The 17799-nt window shown below is 38.6% G+C and overlaps 1 protein-coding gene across 1 annotated transcript in view; it reads left to right on the top strand.

Moving 5' to 3' along the window:
• The window catches only part of MYO16 (myosin XVI), a 324197-nt gene that overhangs the window by 106946 nt on the left and 199452 nt on the right, over window positions 1-17799 (top strand). Inside the window, exons 7-8 of the mRNA XM_068425451.1 lie at window positions 13916-13991; window positions 15362-15515. Of these exons, the coding sequence (XP_068281552.1) occupies window positions 13916-13991; window positions 15362-15515 (230 nt within the window). The remainder of the gene's footprint in view (window positions 1-13915; window positions 13992-15361; window positions 15516-17799) is intronic.

Here is a 17799-nt window from a genome sequence, read left to right as displayed (position 1 = left end):
TCTTAATTCTGTTTCTGATCTCAGTGGAGACAATCCCATTCATTTAGCTGAATCTCTAGCTAATGATGGGGCTTTGGGCAACCTGGTCTAGTGGAAAGGTGTCCCTTCCCATGGCAGGGGGGTTGGAACGAGATGATCTTTAAGGTCCCTTCCAACCCAAACCATTCTATGATTCTATGATTGAGGAGAACTAGGATTTTTGTTCATGTTTGTTTCTGGTATCTCAGTTGCCTTTTGGTACTCATGTGCGTAAACTTGTGAATTACAAGATAAAGGTGCTGAGATACAAACGGTGGGATGCAGATGTTTTTACTACACCCTTAGTGATCTGAATATGAAGCCAAGACTGCTTTTATTTTTTCTTTTTTTTCTTTTTTTTTTTTTTGAGTCTTTCACTGCAGGTGATCCGCATGTTAAAATTTAAGGAGTAGATTATAAACATGCCAAAATACCTAAAGAGAAGCAAAAAATGACATGTATATAGGTAGACAGATGTAATTCAAGTACTTATGCATATATATTATAATTCACCTTCTTTAGAAGACTGCTACATATACAATATAGTTTTAAAGTTTGCAAAACCATTTAAGGATACAATTCAGTACTTATATATTGATTCATGTCTTGTTGCTTATTGAAATGACATATGTGTATTTCCTTATTCCATGTGTTCTCACTTTCATTGAATAAATGGCTTCCAACCTCTTTTCAGACTTCAGAAAATAAATAATACACTTCATAGGAAGAAGATAGTAAAAATATAATAAAAATAAATGTGTTTGAGACTAGTTAGTTCTGTTGGGATATAGATTTCTCCTGTTGAGATACCCTATATGTGCTCTTTTACAGAGTATGAAAGCTCAGCCTATTTTCGTGATAGACTAAGTTATTGTTTTATGTATGTATGGCCTGAAGTGTACTCTCAACAGTTTCTGGAAGGTGAAATTTACAGAGAAAATTTTTCTGCAAAAATATACTGAACCAAAGTTTTGTTAGCAAGCAAGACATCAGTGACATTTTACATGTACTGTAGGTTTATTTTTCTCATCCCATCTCATCCTGTGCTGTTCTGTAGTTCTGCTGACCTCAATGATTCCACTGGATCCTCATCTGATACTGCAGGCAGGCACACACTCACTTTACCTGTGTTCAGACTTCAGTAGGGCAAGAAAACTCTTATTCGGCAGTAAGGTGGCTGCAGTGATGTAATCTCGAGCTGGCACTACTGTTTCTTACGTTTCAGGGTGGCTTGCAAGTTCAGGCTTTGTACTGCATTAATGTAGTTATACAATGGCTGTAATCTCTTCTAGCGTGAAGCCTAAACGACTTTTCTTTGGTTATATGTGTGTAACATGTATATGTCTGCAACACTAACCCTGGATAACTTGAAATACCCTTTTTGTCATTAACTTAGGTATCTTTCTTTTGGAGATAGATCCGTACATGTAAAGTTTGTAATTGAAAATTGATGACAGAAAAAATGTCTTTCCTTTTGAACTGTTCTGAGCTCAGATTGCTGTTTTGTGAGAAGATCTTTTTTGCTGGCTCTTTTGTTGAACTGTGTCCCCCTTTATGTACCAGATGATGAGGGTGATGATTCTTACTATTCCAGGAGTATTCAGTGAGAAGCCAGGGACCAGTTGTGCTAGTCACTGTACAAGTAGACATGGAGGAAGACAAATGAAGTAACATTGCACTCTTCCTCACTAAAATGTACAAAATACAGGACAAATATCTTCCCTTTGTAGTGTTAATGAATAATTCAATTTAGAGATACCTTATTATCGTTATAGATAGTTTGCCATACTTACTTAGGAGATAAATATGGCTTTCATATGGATTCTGTTTGTAAGAAACAAGTAAATAATTTAAATTCCTTTATAAGAGGGATTTATTAGATATCAGGGAAAATATTTCATCCAGTAGCTAAGCCATCAGGGTGTTTTTAATATTTCCTTTTCTATGATGATAATTTTGAAACGTCTTTTAGCCTTAGTATGAATTCATGTGCATGTCATATTTATAATTCCATTTTGAGTAATTAATTATAGACAAATACGAGCATTGTTACTATTAAGGGAAAAAGTAGTATGGCAGAATGGGAATAACCTTAGTCAAGACATGATTTGGATAGTCTGTTTTAAATTAAAATATATTTATGAGGAAATAGTTATTTTTTAGCCCAAAATATTAACGTTCCCTGGGAAAATCATTAATATAAGTTCTGGACTCCATCCTTTACGGTTTCACCCTCTTGTAACACATATTTCTGGCAGTTTTTTTTAAAAAAGTCTCACTTGAAAAACTCGCTACAGTGATAAATTTGTATGTTCTACTAGAAGATTGTAAAAAAAAAATCTATTTGGTTTTAGTTTGATGTTCTTTGCAATTCTTGAGAGGATTTCTTTCCTTCCAGGAATGTATCTGAACAGAAAAATAGCCTTTTCTTGTCTTGTAGCTTGTCTAACAAGCAATGATCCTTTAATGACTGGTCACAGAAGTTTCAAAAAACCCGTTCTAAACCATTGTTGTTTAGTAGTTTACTAGTGCTGCTGCTGCAATACCTGCAACCAAACCCCATCCAATATATAATTAATATTATATTCTGTGAATCATAAGGACTCATAGTTTTTCCTTCTTATAAAATACCTACAAAATTGTTAGTAATTCAGGTATATTTTTCATTTGGAGAAGCTGCTTACCTTAATAAAATGCCATTGGGTTAGTTATACAAATGACACATTTAGTTTTTTAACTATTTTATATTGTAGACCTTACATACATACATTTTGCATATTACCTTATGAAAAAATTTGAGTAGTGATATTCTTGTGAAGAAATTGTTGCATTGTTTTAGAGTGACATCCAGACTCAAATGAAGGACCTGAGCTGTGTACATATACAGTTTTATGTTTGCAAATACACAAAATACAAAAAGTGAAAATGAATACAAAATATACAAAATGAAAAAAAATGTATTTGGCTATTTGTAAGACCATAACAATAATAGAGATGGTACTAATTTACTTTACCTGGAAAAAAAAAAAAAGAAGAATCTACTGAAGTTTAAAATTTATAGTGCGAAAATTTAATTTGCATCTGTACAGGGGGAAACTTGTAAAGAATAAAGGTGCTGCAAGCTTGTTGTTACAAATCTGAAGTTGTAAATTAATATGCAATGTAAGTGGATTACAAAAAGCTTATTGCTCCAACTTCCACAGTAAATTATATGAGAAATTATTGGAGCAAAGACACATTATCCTGAGTGAGCTAAGCATGTGAAAGACATCACACCCACACCTTATAATCAAAACCTCGCTTGTAGAGACACCTCGATAATGGCAAAACCAGCTTTATTTAGGATGGGATTCTTCTCAACTAAATTTAGCCAACTACAACTTAAGCACAAAGTCAAAGCTTTGTCTTGTCTAATATGAAGAATCACCTCTAGAGTGCAATTCAGACAAATCTAGGAGGTGCATTTAAAATACGTGGGATGAATCATTACTTAGAGGTCTGACCCTCCCTGATTATAGAGGTCATGGGCAACTAGCACATGTTAGAGGTCTAACTTGAACATTTACATTTCTACAGGAGGAATCCAGACCAAAGTGCAGGGCAAAGGGACCAAAGGATGGGTCAACTACCCACTGGATGTGCTGGGTCTCCCCAGTCATCATAAAGGGGGCGTAGAGTTGATGCCTTACTCTTAGTGCAAAGCTGCACAGAGTGAATCCTACAGAGGGGGTAGAGTTAAATACTTACAACAGTACCTATCTTATCAAAAGCAAAACATAGCAGTAGGTTGTTGCATTGTTTCCAAACAGGGAATAACCAAGAGTTTTAAGTACCAGTATGTATTATCTGATGTTAAAAAAAAAAAAAAAATCTGTACCTGTCATTAAATATATTTGTAAAGAAAAGCAGTCTCATGGATAAATTTACCATCTAAATTTCTAGAACAGTATTAGTCCAAATATTGAAAAAGGGCATGGGCGAATGATAAATTAATTGTCCTATTAGTGCCAGAGTGTGTAGATCCAGAGTAGAACATCTTTCTTGCATAGGAGTACAGGATACTACTAGTGAGTTTGAGGGTTATGTAGAGGATATAGCTACTAAATACAGAATAAGGCAACTGAGGCTGCTGCCTGAAGGTCAGTCTCTCTGTTTGTAAGATGAGGCTCTGCTTTCCAGGAACAGATTAGGTTACCAATGAGTGCAACTGACTATTAACTGAAATACTACCAGGGAAAACATTAAAAAATAATGGTAATAGCATTAAAAAATAGGCATATTTTTAAGCAAGGTTATTCTGAGTTTCTAGGACTGTTGTCGTTTCCTCCCCTGTAACTATTAGGGCTAAAAGCAAGTTTTTATTTTTAATGCATATTGGGATTCTAACATTGTACCAAAAATGGATATTATCGAGATATTAAGGTCAGAGTTGCTTACCTTAATAATTTTACCTTAACAAAATGATGGAATATAATATCCTCTTCGACACACATTCAAGTCTGCATGAGTGACACACAAAAACCCCCTTCAAAATCATATTATGAGGGCAGCGAAACAACCCTCAAGAAATTAGAATATGGCAGGGTTGCCCATGTAAAATTAACAGGAACTTTTGAACATAAACATTTTTAATACTGCTGTTAATGGCAGTTTGAACTCACTTGTCTCATTCATGTGCTGCATAGGGAGTGCTGGTATATATATGTGGCTGCTGCATGTGCACACCAGAGTGGGGCACACATCATCACTTGGGTACCACACGGCCCATGCTGGCAGTGATACCAACTGCGGAAGGGAGACTTGTATTTCCGAGGCTGGCCCCTTAATTTGAATTTAGCACAGCAATCACTTTGTGAACAGCTAGTAATCTGGCATTGGTAGTGTTGTCCCTGCTGGACATCTTCCAGGCTGCTGAGATCAGGAGAGCACACACCCTCCCTGTGGTGGGAATAGGCTGCAGCTCTGACGTTTGCCTTGGGTACTTTGGCACAATTCCCAGGCACAAGCTGTTTCTTTGTTGTTTATCACAGAAATGTCACCTTTCAAACCAGCTATCAGAGGCACGCAGGTCAGAGCTGACTCCCCAGCAGCTTAAACACTACCTCTCCCAAAATTTCATCCTTGGGGGATGCTGCCTATGTCTAAACTGTTGAATTGCTGAATAAAAGAAGGCTAGGGATTAAGTGAGGCAACAGTCTGGCTCACATTCATATTGTTTAGAGCTAGTTTCCTCTATAGGAGATTAGTATTGTTTGTAGAGAGCTGGTTGGAGTGGTCCAAAGCAGAGCCAGGGACAGAGCTAACAGTTAAGCAGTGTGGATTATAAGGGATACTTAAGCTTGCTCCATTGCACTCTCTTAATAGCGAGACAGATTTAGCCTCTGGCTTTGAGCTTTAACGGTTTCATGATGTCAAAAAAAAGGATGAGAGAATCATTGAATTGCTGACTGTACCTCACCAAGAGTAACTCCTGCACTAGCAAGGATTTCTTCCCATCAATGAATTGGAAATATCCCAAATAAATAAAAATCCGTTAGAGAGCTCAGATGCCTACCTCATGTTTCTTAGCATGTTATACACATCCTGTGTAATTTTCAAAATTTATGTGTGAAACTGCCATTCTGTAAGTATATTCTCCCTTAACACACATTTGGTTGGCTTCTTTGCTTGGACTGAATCATACCCTTCTGTCTAGTTAGTTCATCCAAACACAGCATTTCTTTCAGATCGTAGAAGGGACTCTGTGCTTCTTGCTGAAGTCTTAAGAGAACACACCTTCTTACTATGTGACCTAATTTGCTCATAGTTACCAAAACACATTAGTCATTTGACTCAACTATAAACTCTAGTTTCATTTTCTTTTCTTTAAGTGCATGTTGACCTCAAAATAGAAAAAAATCCACATCCATCATTAGAATATGCTTCAATGTAGATGGGATATCTGAACTCATCATAGAAAACTACATTTAATCTCATTCAAGTTTGGCCATTGCTGTAGCAGTTCCTTTGAATGCAGTTTCTGGACTTCTGCAAACACATTCCACGAATGTTTTCAATGAGAAGAACGTAAAGAAGGAGGTGCTTGTTCAGTATTTCAAAAAGAATAGAGTATAGTCACCCAGGGAATACATAGTTTCTCTGTCAAGCAGTTGGAATCTTCCATTTATGGTCAGAAAATCCTCTAGAGAATATTTTATCCAGACATATATCACCCTCTTTTCTTTAGTCTTTTTGTTCGTCTTTAGCATGTGTGATTGTACACAGGTAGAAGAGCAGCATTTCCGCTCAGATCGAATTACACTCATTTTCTCAAGCAGAGAGACCACTTTGGGATTTCTGCCTGTCATATTTTTCTTTCACTCTCAATATATTCAGAAGGTTTCTATAAATTATTCAAATGCTAATTGTGGGTACAGAACACTAAGGCAAGAAAAGCTAGATTCACACAATACCAAAGGATAAGAAAAATACATTTACAAGTTTGAGCTTCATATACAGACTAGGGACAACCTCAATTTACAAAATTACTATAAAATTCTCCATATTTACCTGTATGTTTTAAAAGCTGAGGTGTGCACAGACTACACTATTTACTTATTTGGTTATTACAGGATCTCAGTGATCAATATAAATGCCATTTTCCTTGAAATACCACTTATAGTAACTGTCTCTCATATACGAGGGGCTTATATGAAAAAGAAGTCTAATAAGACTGTTCAGGCACAAACTTTGAGAAAGTGCCAGATTTATGATCCTCTCTGTAGTATTAATATATAACTTGTAGGAACACAATGTATAGGCACCTTTAATCACAAAATCACACAATATTTTTCCCCAATTTGTTTTATTTTTTTCTCTGTCTAATTTCCTGGTGGATTGAAAAATAGAAATGTAGGTTATCAGTCTTGAAGTAAAGACTGCTGAAGTCCTTATTTCAGTTGTAGGCAAACTTTTAAGTAACCTTTGTCACTTGCTTAGATAGCTGAAAAGAGTATTAGGTTGTCCTTTACTTGAACTGTTCCAGAGGTTTAAAAGGCATACTCTCAGGCCACAGAGGTTAAACGTGCTGACTGCAGAAAGGTGGCAGTGACACTTGGGGAACGTGTGTTCTTTTCCAAGCTCTGTGTATGAACAGACACAGTCTTTATAGTTCATTCCTCCCGCATGTAAACTTACTTGTCCCATGCCCTCCAGTCTGTTCCATTCTTGTCTTTATTCTGTTGCTTTATTGTCCCATTCATTTGCCTGGCTTCATGTCCTTTCCATACACGTTTTATCGCAATACTAATTTCCTTGCACAACTTGCTTCTGCCCGTCCTCCTCTCCCTGGGTCTCATCCAAGCTTTCTCTTTTCTCTACTTTGGCTTCATGCCAACCTTCCTGCTCTTCTGTTATACTTATCCCTTTTTCTCTACTTGCTCACAGTCCCCATCTCCCTTGTTCAGTCTCAGTGTTTTTTCCTCACCATTTCACTTTCTTCTTTCCTTTTGTTTTTCTGCTTAGTCTGTCTCTACCTACATCCTAGCTCCTTGCCACATCTCTCTTCTTCCCTTTCACTTCATTTATTTCATGCTGTTAGTTCCAAAGTCCAGCATTTTATCTGTGCTCTGTTCTATTTTTTCCCCTCCGCTCTTTCTACCCTGCTGCTAGTCTCATTCCCGCAACCTACTTTTTTTAATCTGTTCCAGTTTGCTGACCACAGGTAGTTATGGTCCTCTTTTTTCTGCACTCAAATAGAAAAAAATGTCTTCCTCATCTATTTCCTATTAAGAAGGGAGATCTGTAATGAGTTTCAGACATCATTTCCTGTGTCTAGAGCAGTACTACGGATCAAATAGCAATCGCAGAAAAAAAATGTTATTTAGCTTCTGAATGATATTGCTCTTATTTATCGGTTTACATAAGAGACTTCGGCTTTAAGGGAGACTCAGTCTTCTAAGGCGTACTATTATGTAACGGGGAACAAATATATGATCTTCAAAACTCAATTCACAGTAACTCTAATAGTTTAATAAATACCTCAGTCCCAAATGTTGGGAGTCTCTGTCTTGGGATTTGCTTTTGTTTGCTTCGCTCCCCAGTAGCTTAAGTGAATACAGGTCCCTAACCTGCACTTTGCTTCTTAATGTCCTTGATGCTTAGTGAAGAGCTGATTATCACCCCGTTCCATTATTTAAATACATGTCTCCAGTGTTATTCTAAGCAGTTTTTTACTCCATGACTTATCTGATCTTACTTATTCCATCTGCTGAATGAAGTTACAGCAATTCTATCACAGAAGCTTAGTAATGATAATAATAATAGTAACAGCCTACAGTGGACCATACTAGGAGAGGTGGGCTCTTTGATTTATCCATTATAATCTAAAAACTGTCTTGTAAGCATCTGGTGGCTATGATTTTTTCAAAAGGTTGAAACTTGGCTAAGTTTTGACAATTTTCCAAACAGACAACAATAGGAATATTCTCAGTCCACAGAATTCATCTTATGCCTAATACAAAGTCTTCAAATCATGCTAACATTGGAGCTCACAAGGGTCGAGCAATATATTTTCCCACACCCTGTTCCCAGAAGTGCTTCATTTTTGGTCAATTTATTTTTCTGACTAATTTTAAAAAAAAACCCAAAACATAAGCACTCACAGGCAGCAGTCCGAGCAAACTGCCTAACAAAAATCACACAGTGAGGTAAGCATGCACTGTTCCAACCCAGTGAAGTAAAATTTAGCCTTATGAGCAATTGAAAACTGGTTCTCAGTGGTGAAGACTGCCAATAATAATGGTATAACCAGCGGCATTTCATGTGTTCTGCCTGGGGTTTTGTTGTGTTTAGTGAATAAATACCTTAGATATTAAAATAATACTTGGGGATTTCACTGTTTCACACAATATTGTGAGACTGATGGTCCAAAATAATACTGATTTTGATCTAAGGTTGCTGATCCACTAGTTTCCTATTATACGGCTTTGTCTCACTGTGGATGAGAGCGTGCTGGAGACCATATACAGTGAAAATGGAGTGGGAACCTGAGAAGTGACAGCAGGTGGAAGGAAATTGCAGGAAGAGAGTGGGGAGGCCTTAGTCAAAGAGAACTGAGGAATGGATGTCAAGAAGGTAAAGAAAAATAGCATTGTCCCAAAAAAGGGATAAGAGCACCAGTAGAAGGGTAGAAGAAAACAAGTTGGGGAGATACATGTAAGGAGCTGGAAGTCTCAGATACAGAGAACGGAGAAAAAAGGGCCTGAGGAATAAGAAATTATGGGGGTGTGTGAACAAAAGATGGATGGTGAACCAGGTCACTAAGGATGGTAGGAAATGTGCGACTTTGAAACAGAAAGAGAGTGGAGAGAAGTGTTGGTTTTGACAAGGAAGAAAAGTGACAGACTAAAGGAATTTACTGTTGGGGATGTATGCAAATTGGATGATGCATATTCATTGCTGTGCAAAGTAGCACATCAGGACATTTGCATAAAACCTCCAGCTTTCTGAATTTACAACTTAAGCAGGTATCTCTCCAATGGTAAAGAAAAGGGAATAAATGACCTGAGGTAGTGGCATTGGGACTTGGATAATAACTCAAGAGTCCAATGCTCAGCCAAAGCCAGCAGCTTGTCCTTTGCAGCTGCTGGCACAGATCCAGCGTCCTGTGCATTGCTTCAGAGGAAAATATCTGACCGTACACGAGAGGAAGACACTTCTCAGGACCACTGCTTCTGCTCCCCAGCTAATTCACTAGCAGTAGGACTAACATGGCTTAAGAGCGGTTTGGAGCTGCCTTTGCAGCCTCAAGTGCATAGGGAGATTCTTGGGGAATCTCTGTCACTCCTTCATGCCCCATATTTCCTACCCTGTCACTGCAGTCACTTACCTGGGGCAACAAGCCTCACAGTCTGTCAGCTGGCCAACACTGGTGTTCTTAAGCCTGTGATTTATGAAACTGAGCATTGGGCTTCCTTAGCTAACATTTAATGTGTGGTAAAACCTGGTGCCTTTTTTGGCAGGGGGAAATTGTATTTGAAGGCTTTATAATGTGCCTATGCAGTACATTTATTTATGCTGCCTTTTTTTTCCCTTTAGCCTGTTATTTTCAGTGTTGCACTCCATGTTTTGTTAGGTTTAAAGAACTCTTTAACTCCAATGCTCCATGTCCAGTGAGTGTTTTCTAACTCCTTAGATTATAAGTGTTGCTCCCATTAATGTGAATTGCGCTTCATTTCTTTGTAATATTTCCTGTGAGGACTAATGCTCAGGTTCACTGTAGCCAGGCTGCTTTTTTTTTGCCCACTTGATATTTGTGAAAAAAACCCATAGCTCTTTTGGTGTAACTGTGGTGGTCTGCCGGCACATCTAATTGTGCATTGTGTTGCTTATCAAGCTCAGAGTTTTTACATACACAAAAAATCTTTTTATTTAATCTTGCCTATGTAAGGCTGTAATTAATATAGTCTTCATTTATATATTTTCATTCAGAATTTCCCCTGTCCATAAGGATTCAAACTGTTAAAATTTTGCTAACAAATTGATTATGATGGAGAAAAAAATGGTCTTTTTTGGAAAAGCCATAGGCGACCTTTTCCATATTACACAGAATCACAGAATGTTTGAAGTGGGAAAGGACCTCTGGAGGTCATCTAATCCAGCTCCCCTGGTCAAGCAGGGCCACCTAGAGCAGGATGCCCAAGACCATGTCCAGATGGCTTTTGAATGTCTCCAAGGATGGAGACTCCCAAACCTCACTGGGCAACCTGTGCCAGTGCTAGGTCACCCTCACAGTATGGAAGAGTTTCCTGATGTTCAGATAGAGCACTCTGTGTTTCAGTCTGTCCCCATTGCCTCTGGTCCTGTCACTGGGCACTACTGAAAAGAGCCTGGCTTTGTCCTCTTTGCACTCTCCCTTCAGGTATTTACACACGTGGATGAGATTCTCCTGATCCTTCTCTTCTCCAGGTTGAAGAGTCCCAGCTCTCTCAGCCTTTCCTCACATACAAGGTGCTCCAGTCTCTTAATCATCTTTGTGGCCTTCTGATGGACTCTCTCCAGTATATCCATGTCTCTTTTGTACTGAGGAGCCCAGAACTGGGCACCGTACACCAGGTGTGACCTCACCAGCACTTAGAAGGGAAGGATATACTCTCTTGACCTGCTGGCAACGCTCCTCCTAATGCATCTCAGGATACTATTAACCTTCTCTGTGGCCAAAGCACATTGCTGGCTCATGTTCAACTTGGGGTCTACCAGAACCCCCAGGTCTTTTTCTGCAAAGCTCCTTTCCAGCCAGGCAGCCCCCAGCATCTACTGGTGCCTGGAATTGTTCCTCCACAGGTGCAGGACTTTGTACTTCTCCTTGTTGAACTTCATAAGGCTGCTGTCAGCCCATTTCTCCAGCCTGTCAAGGTTCCCCTGGATAGCAGCACAGTCCTCTGGTGTATCAGCCACTCCTCCCAGTTTGGTGTCACCTGCAAACTTGCTGGGGGCACACTCTGCCCCATCATTCAGATCATTGATGAAGATGTTGAACAGAATTGGACCCAATACTGGTCTCTGGGGTACACCACTAGTTACTGGCCTCCACCTAAACTTCTTGCCACTGATCACCATCCTCTAGGCTCAGACATTAAGTCGTTTTTCAATCCACCTGAATGGTGGAATGGCAGCGCCTTACCTGTTTTTCTGCTTTGGCAAGCATCACATCAGAAAAGGCTGTGAATGGAGGTTTACAATGTAGTATGGCAGATATTTTGAAGACTTCCTTGCTAGTATAAGGTGCAGCCTAGGAAAAGCACAGAAACAGGTATTTGAAAATGTATCACAGACTGATGTGAGGTGGGAACTCAAATCTGAATGCTGAATGACTGGGAATATGTAAAGCATGAAGGGTCTATGAAGGCCTTTGAAAATGAAGGCAAGCAGCTTCTGGCTTGGTGAAAAAGCTTCTGGCTTTTTCGTTTGTATTAATTGGCAGAGACAACACTGGACAATAAGAATCAAAATATGTATTGTCATTTTATTCTTAGGGTCTACCGTATTTCATTAGATTTTGCAATTTCTCCTAACAAAATCATATCTGCTTTATTTGTAACTCCGTAATTGAAATATCTTTGGATAGTCGTAACTTGCTGTAATTATTCTACAAATATTTCTACTGTTAGGCACAGTTCTGAATATCTCGCAATTAGATTTTAAAATACTCCTTCTAAAACATAAGTGAATGAGGTTAAAACTAACACAGACAGTTTTACGTGCCCAAAAGCAGGTAATGAAAATTAGCAGTGACCTGAATACCTTCATCTTGGTGATGTGCATCAAGGATTTCCAGCAGGAGTTATTTCTTTGGCAGCAGGAAGCATTGACTTTGCAGCATAGAAGTGACTTCTTGTGGCATAAACCCAAAACTCTGGTAACCCAAAAAGCTGTGTTTTGTTGCTAACCTAAAAGTGCATTTAAACCCCCCCTCCTTTGATAAAACAACTACCACTTTTCAGAATGACTGTTAACAAGATTATGCAACTGCTGCTGATTTAGTCAGCTCAATGACTAAGCATGCTTCATTTTTTCATAATGAAAAAACACAGAGATATATGTGTTGAGGGTTCTTCATTGAAAGCAGAGCTGATTGGATTTGGAAATAAAACTGTTATGGCTTCCTCCCTGCTTCCACAGTTTGCTGAATTTTTTACTGTTACTGTCAGAATGGAAAGCCAGCATTAGAAAGCTGAAGAGAGCATGATCTTTTTATTTTTATAGAAATTTGCAACAATATTTCCCTGTTTTCCTCTGATTAGAAGTTTCAGGTTTTTTTGCATTAACTGATTCCCTTTTATCATGGTATGTTGTAGTAAGTTGCCTCCTGTGTACTGAATCCGTATGGAATTTTATTATTTTTATTGCAATGATTTCCTTCCTTTTTAGCCTTTATTTACTTATTTATTTATTGCTTGGTTTTATGCCAAATTACTACTGTTTCCCTTAGCTACCTTCCAATTCAGGTCTCATTTATCTGTAGCTCTCTTCTGCTCTGAAGAATCCTTTCTTTTCTGCACAGCCATTTTTCCCATGTGCTCATCCTGGACTCCCCTGTTGGTTAAATTTACATTATAAATTCTATTTGGTTTAGCATGTATCCAAAAGTGCAAAGAGTTCTCTCATTTAGTTGAGCTCTATATTCACATTCTAAATCTATTTTTTTTCTCCTTGTGCAGTTTCTTACTGCTTTCTGACCAACCAATTTATCAGGGTAGGCATTAGTACAGCCTTTGATGGAGAACTATCTCTAGAGACTTCGGTGCAGCAATAGAAGAGCTCGCTAAAAACAGTTGCTTGCAGCATTCTTGCAGGAATTGAAAAATACGTTTTAGACTTTTTCATTATATGATACTCTACCCTACTCTACTGTACTATAATTGCTACCATTACTAATACATTAAATGGATTTGGTAAACACAACATAAATGTGCCAATTTCTACTACTGACAGAGAACAGGTTTATTTCTTTGATGGCTGCGAGTCAGATCCCTTTGGCAGTGATGGTACACAGTTGTTGAATTAGTTACACATAAAGAAATGTTCGTGATCTATGTCATGACAGGTGGTGATGGAGGGTTAGGTTTTTTCCCTGCCGATGCAGATTTATTTACACGTATAAGGATGGAGGGAGACTTTGAGGGTGGAGTTATGCTGAAGGTACACAGAAGTCATACAAAAACTGTATTTTTTTCTGCCTTTTGTGATTTATACCGATGTGTGTAGTAGCTGCAGAAGGTGGTATTTTGGAGGTGTTGCCTGTGGTTTATCATATGATTTCAGCTAGTGCAAGAAGGAACGAATAAACTGATTGACAGGTATACTGCTCCTGTCCTGCTTCCACCATTTCAAACACCTCTGGTTTTGCCCATTTTAGACCAACCTTGTGAAGCTGCTTTTGATGCACTGGGCAAATCCCAATCTTCTTAACTGCAATAATGAAAAGCCTTCAGGTAAGTGAAAATCCATGTATATTATGTATATACTAGTTACTGTGACACTGTTTTCTTTCCTTCTTGCTTTATTAGTTACACACAAACAGGCACACATATATATATGTTTATACATATAGTTTATATAGTGTGTAGTTATATACACATATGCATGTGTGTATATATGTTTTTTCATACATTGCTGAGAACTGCTAGTCATGATCATGCAGGATGTCATACCAAATGATAGCACATTTTTCCACTTGTTGCATTCCCTATTTATTTTTAGTTATGTTTCTTCCTTGTAAGTTCTTCAGTGCCTTGGTCGTAGCTGCATTTACACTTCCTTGGTGATTTATTACTGAGTTCCTTTCTCTGTCTCAACTAGTGATTGGACATAGCCTCATGAACTGGAATCTCTATAGGTGTTGACTGAAAACAAATTCACCATCCAGTTTTCAAGTGTGATACCTGTTGTTTCCCACAGAAGAAGGCACCTTCTTAGACCAAATAGCAACAGGGAGCTGAAGCACTGGCTCTAAAGATAACAGAATTATAGAATATGTTAGGTTGGAAGGGACTTCAGATCAACTGGTCTAACCCAGTGATCAAGAGAGAGCTAATGCAGTAATGCTAGATAGCAGTGTTGGAAAGAAGAAACATATGGTTGTTTGACCTTCTATGCCTAGAAGAAAATGAAGAAGAAACCCAGTAATGTAGTAAACAGAATTTTCTGACAGATTATGAGGAGAAACTTCCTTTGCGTAATAAACTAAGCTATGTTATGCTTCAAATAATCTGTCACCTACAAGTACACTCAAAGGGAACTTCATGACACAATCTCAGGAAAGTTTTTTGTGGTTAGATACATGCCAGTTTGTATTTGTATAAAAGGTTATGAACCAAACTGAAATCATTTAACAATACAGCTAGCTAACCATATTTAGTATGTATTTCACACAGTTGAGTTAACTATATTTCTGGTCTGCAAGAACAACTGATTTCAGCACTTCTGTATGTGCAAGACATAAATCTCATATGTCAAAATGTAAAAGGTTTGAGAAGGATTTTTCATTGAAATACAGAGTTGAAAACAATTGTGTTGCTTGTCCTGAAGTCCTATGAATTATTGAATAATACTTCAGTTCACTACACAGTGAGAATGGTTTTGAGGTTTTGCAAATGACAACTTAATTCCATACTGAATTTAATTTGCCTTTGTTTTCTCAGTCATTTCAAGTATTATTTTATGATCAATATCTGAGCAATTCTTTTCGTTTTATCTAGCTGGATGCTTAATCTTGATCTTAATCTGATCTAGAGATTTGAACTGAAAGGAGCATTTCTGCACTGTTTTCTTTGTCTGATATCTTGGTGTTCCAATGTCTTAGATGTTGCAGCTTCTGAGTTTATTGAGGAAATGCTTCTGAAGGCTGAAATTGTTTGGGAGGAAAAAATGAAAGACCCTTCAGCTGTTTCTACTTTATCTCAAGAAGAGCCATATGAAGAGATCATCCATGATCTGCCCACAATTTCCAATAAACTGTGAGTGTTTCTGTTGTTAACAGTGATACACTGAGGCCAGATTATTGAATTGTGTCAAATTGTGAATCCTGTCTGTATGTCCTTGGGGATATTCAAAATCCAACTGGACATTGTCCTGAGCAACCAGCTCTATATGTCGCTGCTTGAACAGGAGGGTTGGACAAGATGCCCTCTAGAGGTCCCTTCCAACCTTAACCATTCTGTGATCCTGTGGTCCTATGTTTCTGTGATTCTGTGTGATTTGATGGGTCAAGTAACTCTTTCATTCTGGAAATCTACTGAATCATCTTTTGTATTTGTATCTCTCATCTCTGTTTGTCAACCTTAATTCTATAAATATAGACTATGGGTAATAAAATTACCCCCCAATATAAAAAGGACGTGGAGCTGTTGGAACAAGTCCAGAGGAGGGCCACAAAGATGATCAGAGGGCTGGAGCACCTCTCCTATGAAGACAGGCTGAGAGAGTTGGGGCTGTTCAGCCCAGAGAAGAGAAGGCTGCGGGGAGACTTCTAGCAGCCTTCCAGTACCTGAAGGGGGCCTACAGGAAAGCGGGAGAGGGACTTTTTACAAGGGCATGTAGTGATAGGACAAGGGGGAATGGTTTTAAACTGAAAGAGGGTAGATTTAGATTAGATATTAGGAAGAAATTCTTTACTGTGAGCGTGGTGAGACACTGGAACAGGTTTCCCAGAGAAGTTGTGGATGCCCCCTCCCTGGCAGAGTTTAAGGCCAGATTGGACGAGGCTTTGAGCAACCTGGTCTAGTGGAAAGGTGTCCCTGCCTGTGGCAGGGGGGTTGGAACTGGATGATCTTTAATGTCCCTTCCAACCGAAACCATTCTATGATTCTATGAAAATACATCATAATCGCCAGTAAAATTACCTGGGATTGCCTTAACAGAATTATTAGAGGTTCATACTGTAGACCCAAACATCCTTTTATTAAGGCAGGTGGGAATAGTGTAATAAAACTACCATTGCTTATGAGAGAAGCAGGAAGTCCTGAAAGTAAAAATAATATGTGCAATCACAGATAAAATGACACAGCAGCTACAAATTTGTAGTTAGTTTTATATTGCTTAAAAAGGAAAGCAAAAAAGGAAACAAACGTTTATGTACTTAGGGAAAACACCTTTCCTTCCCCTTTCTGAAGCTCAACTTCACTCCAAGCACCTCTTCTCTTCCCCCTTGTTATTGCTGCAAGTTACACTTAACTCCTTCAATGAGGGATTCGGGATTCAACAGGGCAGGGCTGCAGTTACTTCACTCTGCTGCTCCTTCCTTCTTGTTCTTTTCCTGTGCTTCAGCATGGGTCCTCCACAAGCTGCAGTACCTTTGGGTGCATACCTGCTCCAATGTAGCTCCTCCAAGGGCCACAGTGCCTTCAGGGAAATATCTGCGCTGGAGTGGACCTATCCACGGGCTGCAGTCCTTCCAGGAGTGTATCTGCTCCCTTCAGGATGTGGCGATGCCTGCTCTGCTATGGAGGACCTCCTACTCCTCTGACCTTGGTGGTCCCTCTTTTGTTTCTTAGCCTTTTTGTTCCCTCTTCCTCTCTCCCTGTGGCATTTTCTGCCCTTTCTTAAATACGTTTTCACAGAGGCGCCACCAGCTTGGCCAATGGGCTCAGCTGTGTTCTATGGTCAGTCCATCGTGGAGCTGGCTGAAATGGGCTGTGTCCAGCATGAGGCAGCATGTGGCCTCTTCCCACAGAGACCCCTCTGCTACCAAAACCTTGCAGCTTATGCTCAGTACAGTAATTTGCCAGAAATGCACTTTGCTCATTGCATTATATAAATTTTAACATCTCATTATAAGGATTTACAAATGTGTTTGTGATGTACCATTAATTAATGCATTGCCACCTTAAGTGTTTCTTACTGTTTTGATAAAGTATTATCTTTTGTGAATGAAATGTTGGAACCTGGCCCATGAAAATGGGTGGCAGTAGAAGCCAATGAGTAGGGAGCTGGTTTTGTACTGGAGACCACATTTTTATATAATCAAAATTTATCTTTCCTTTCTATTACCAGTATGAATTTCTTTGAAGATTAATCAAGTAAATTAACTAAAGGACAGTTTTTTACTAATGTCATGAGTTTTTATGAAGGTTGATCAATGCAGCAAACCTAAGGTCTATGTTGGAAAGTTTTGCCAGTTTTAATTCTAATGATACAATCAGAAGAAATTCTGTTACTCCACTGGCAAAAATACCTGCACCAGAATACATTAATTGACATAGCTTATGGTTCAGGGAATTAAATTGGCTGTGTCTGTTTAAA

This window comes from Nyctibius grandis, chromosome 2 (assembly GCF_013368605.1).
Source record: "Nyctibius grandis isolate bNycGra1 chromosome 2, bNycGra1.pri, whole genome shotgun sequence".
Classification (NCBI taxonomy): Eukaryota; Metazoa; Chordata; class Aves; order Nyctibiiformes; family Nyctibiidae; genus Nyctibius; species Nyctibius grandis.
This window is presented reverse-complemented; position numbering and strand designations above follow the sequence as displayed.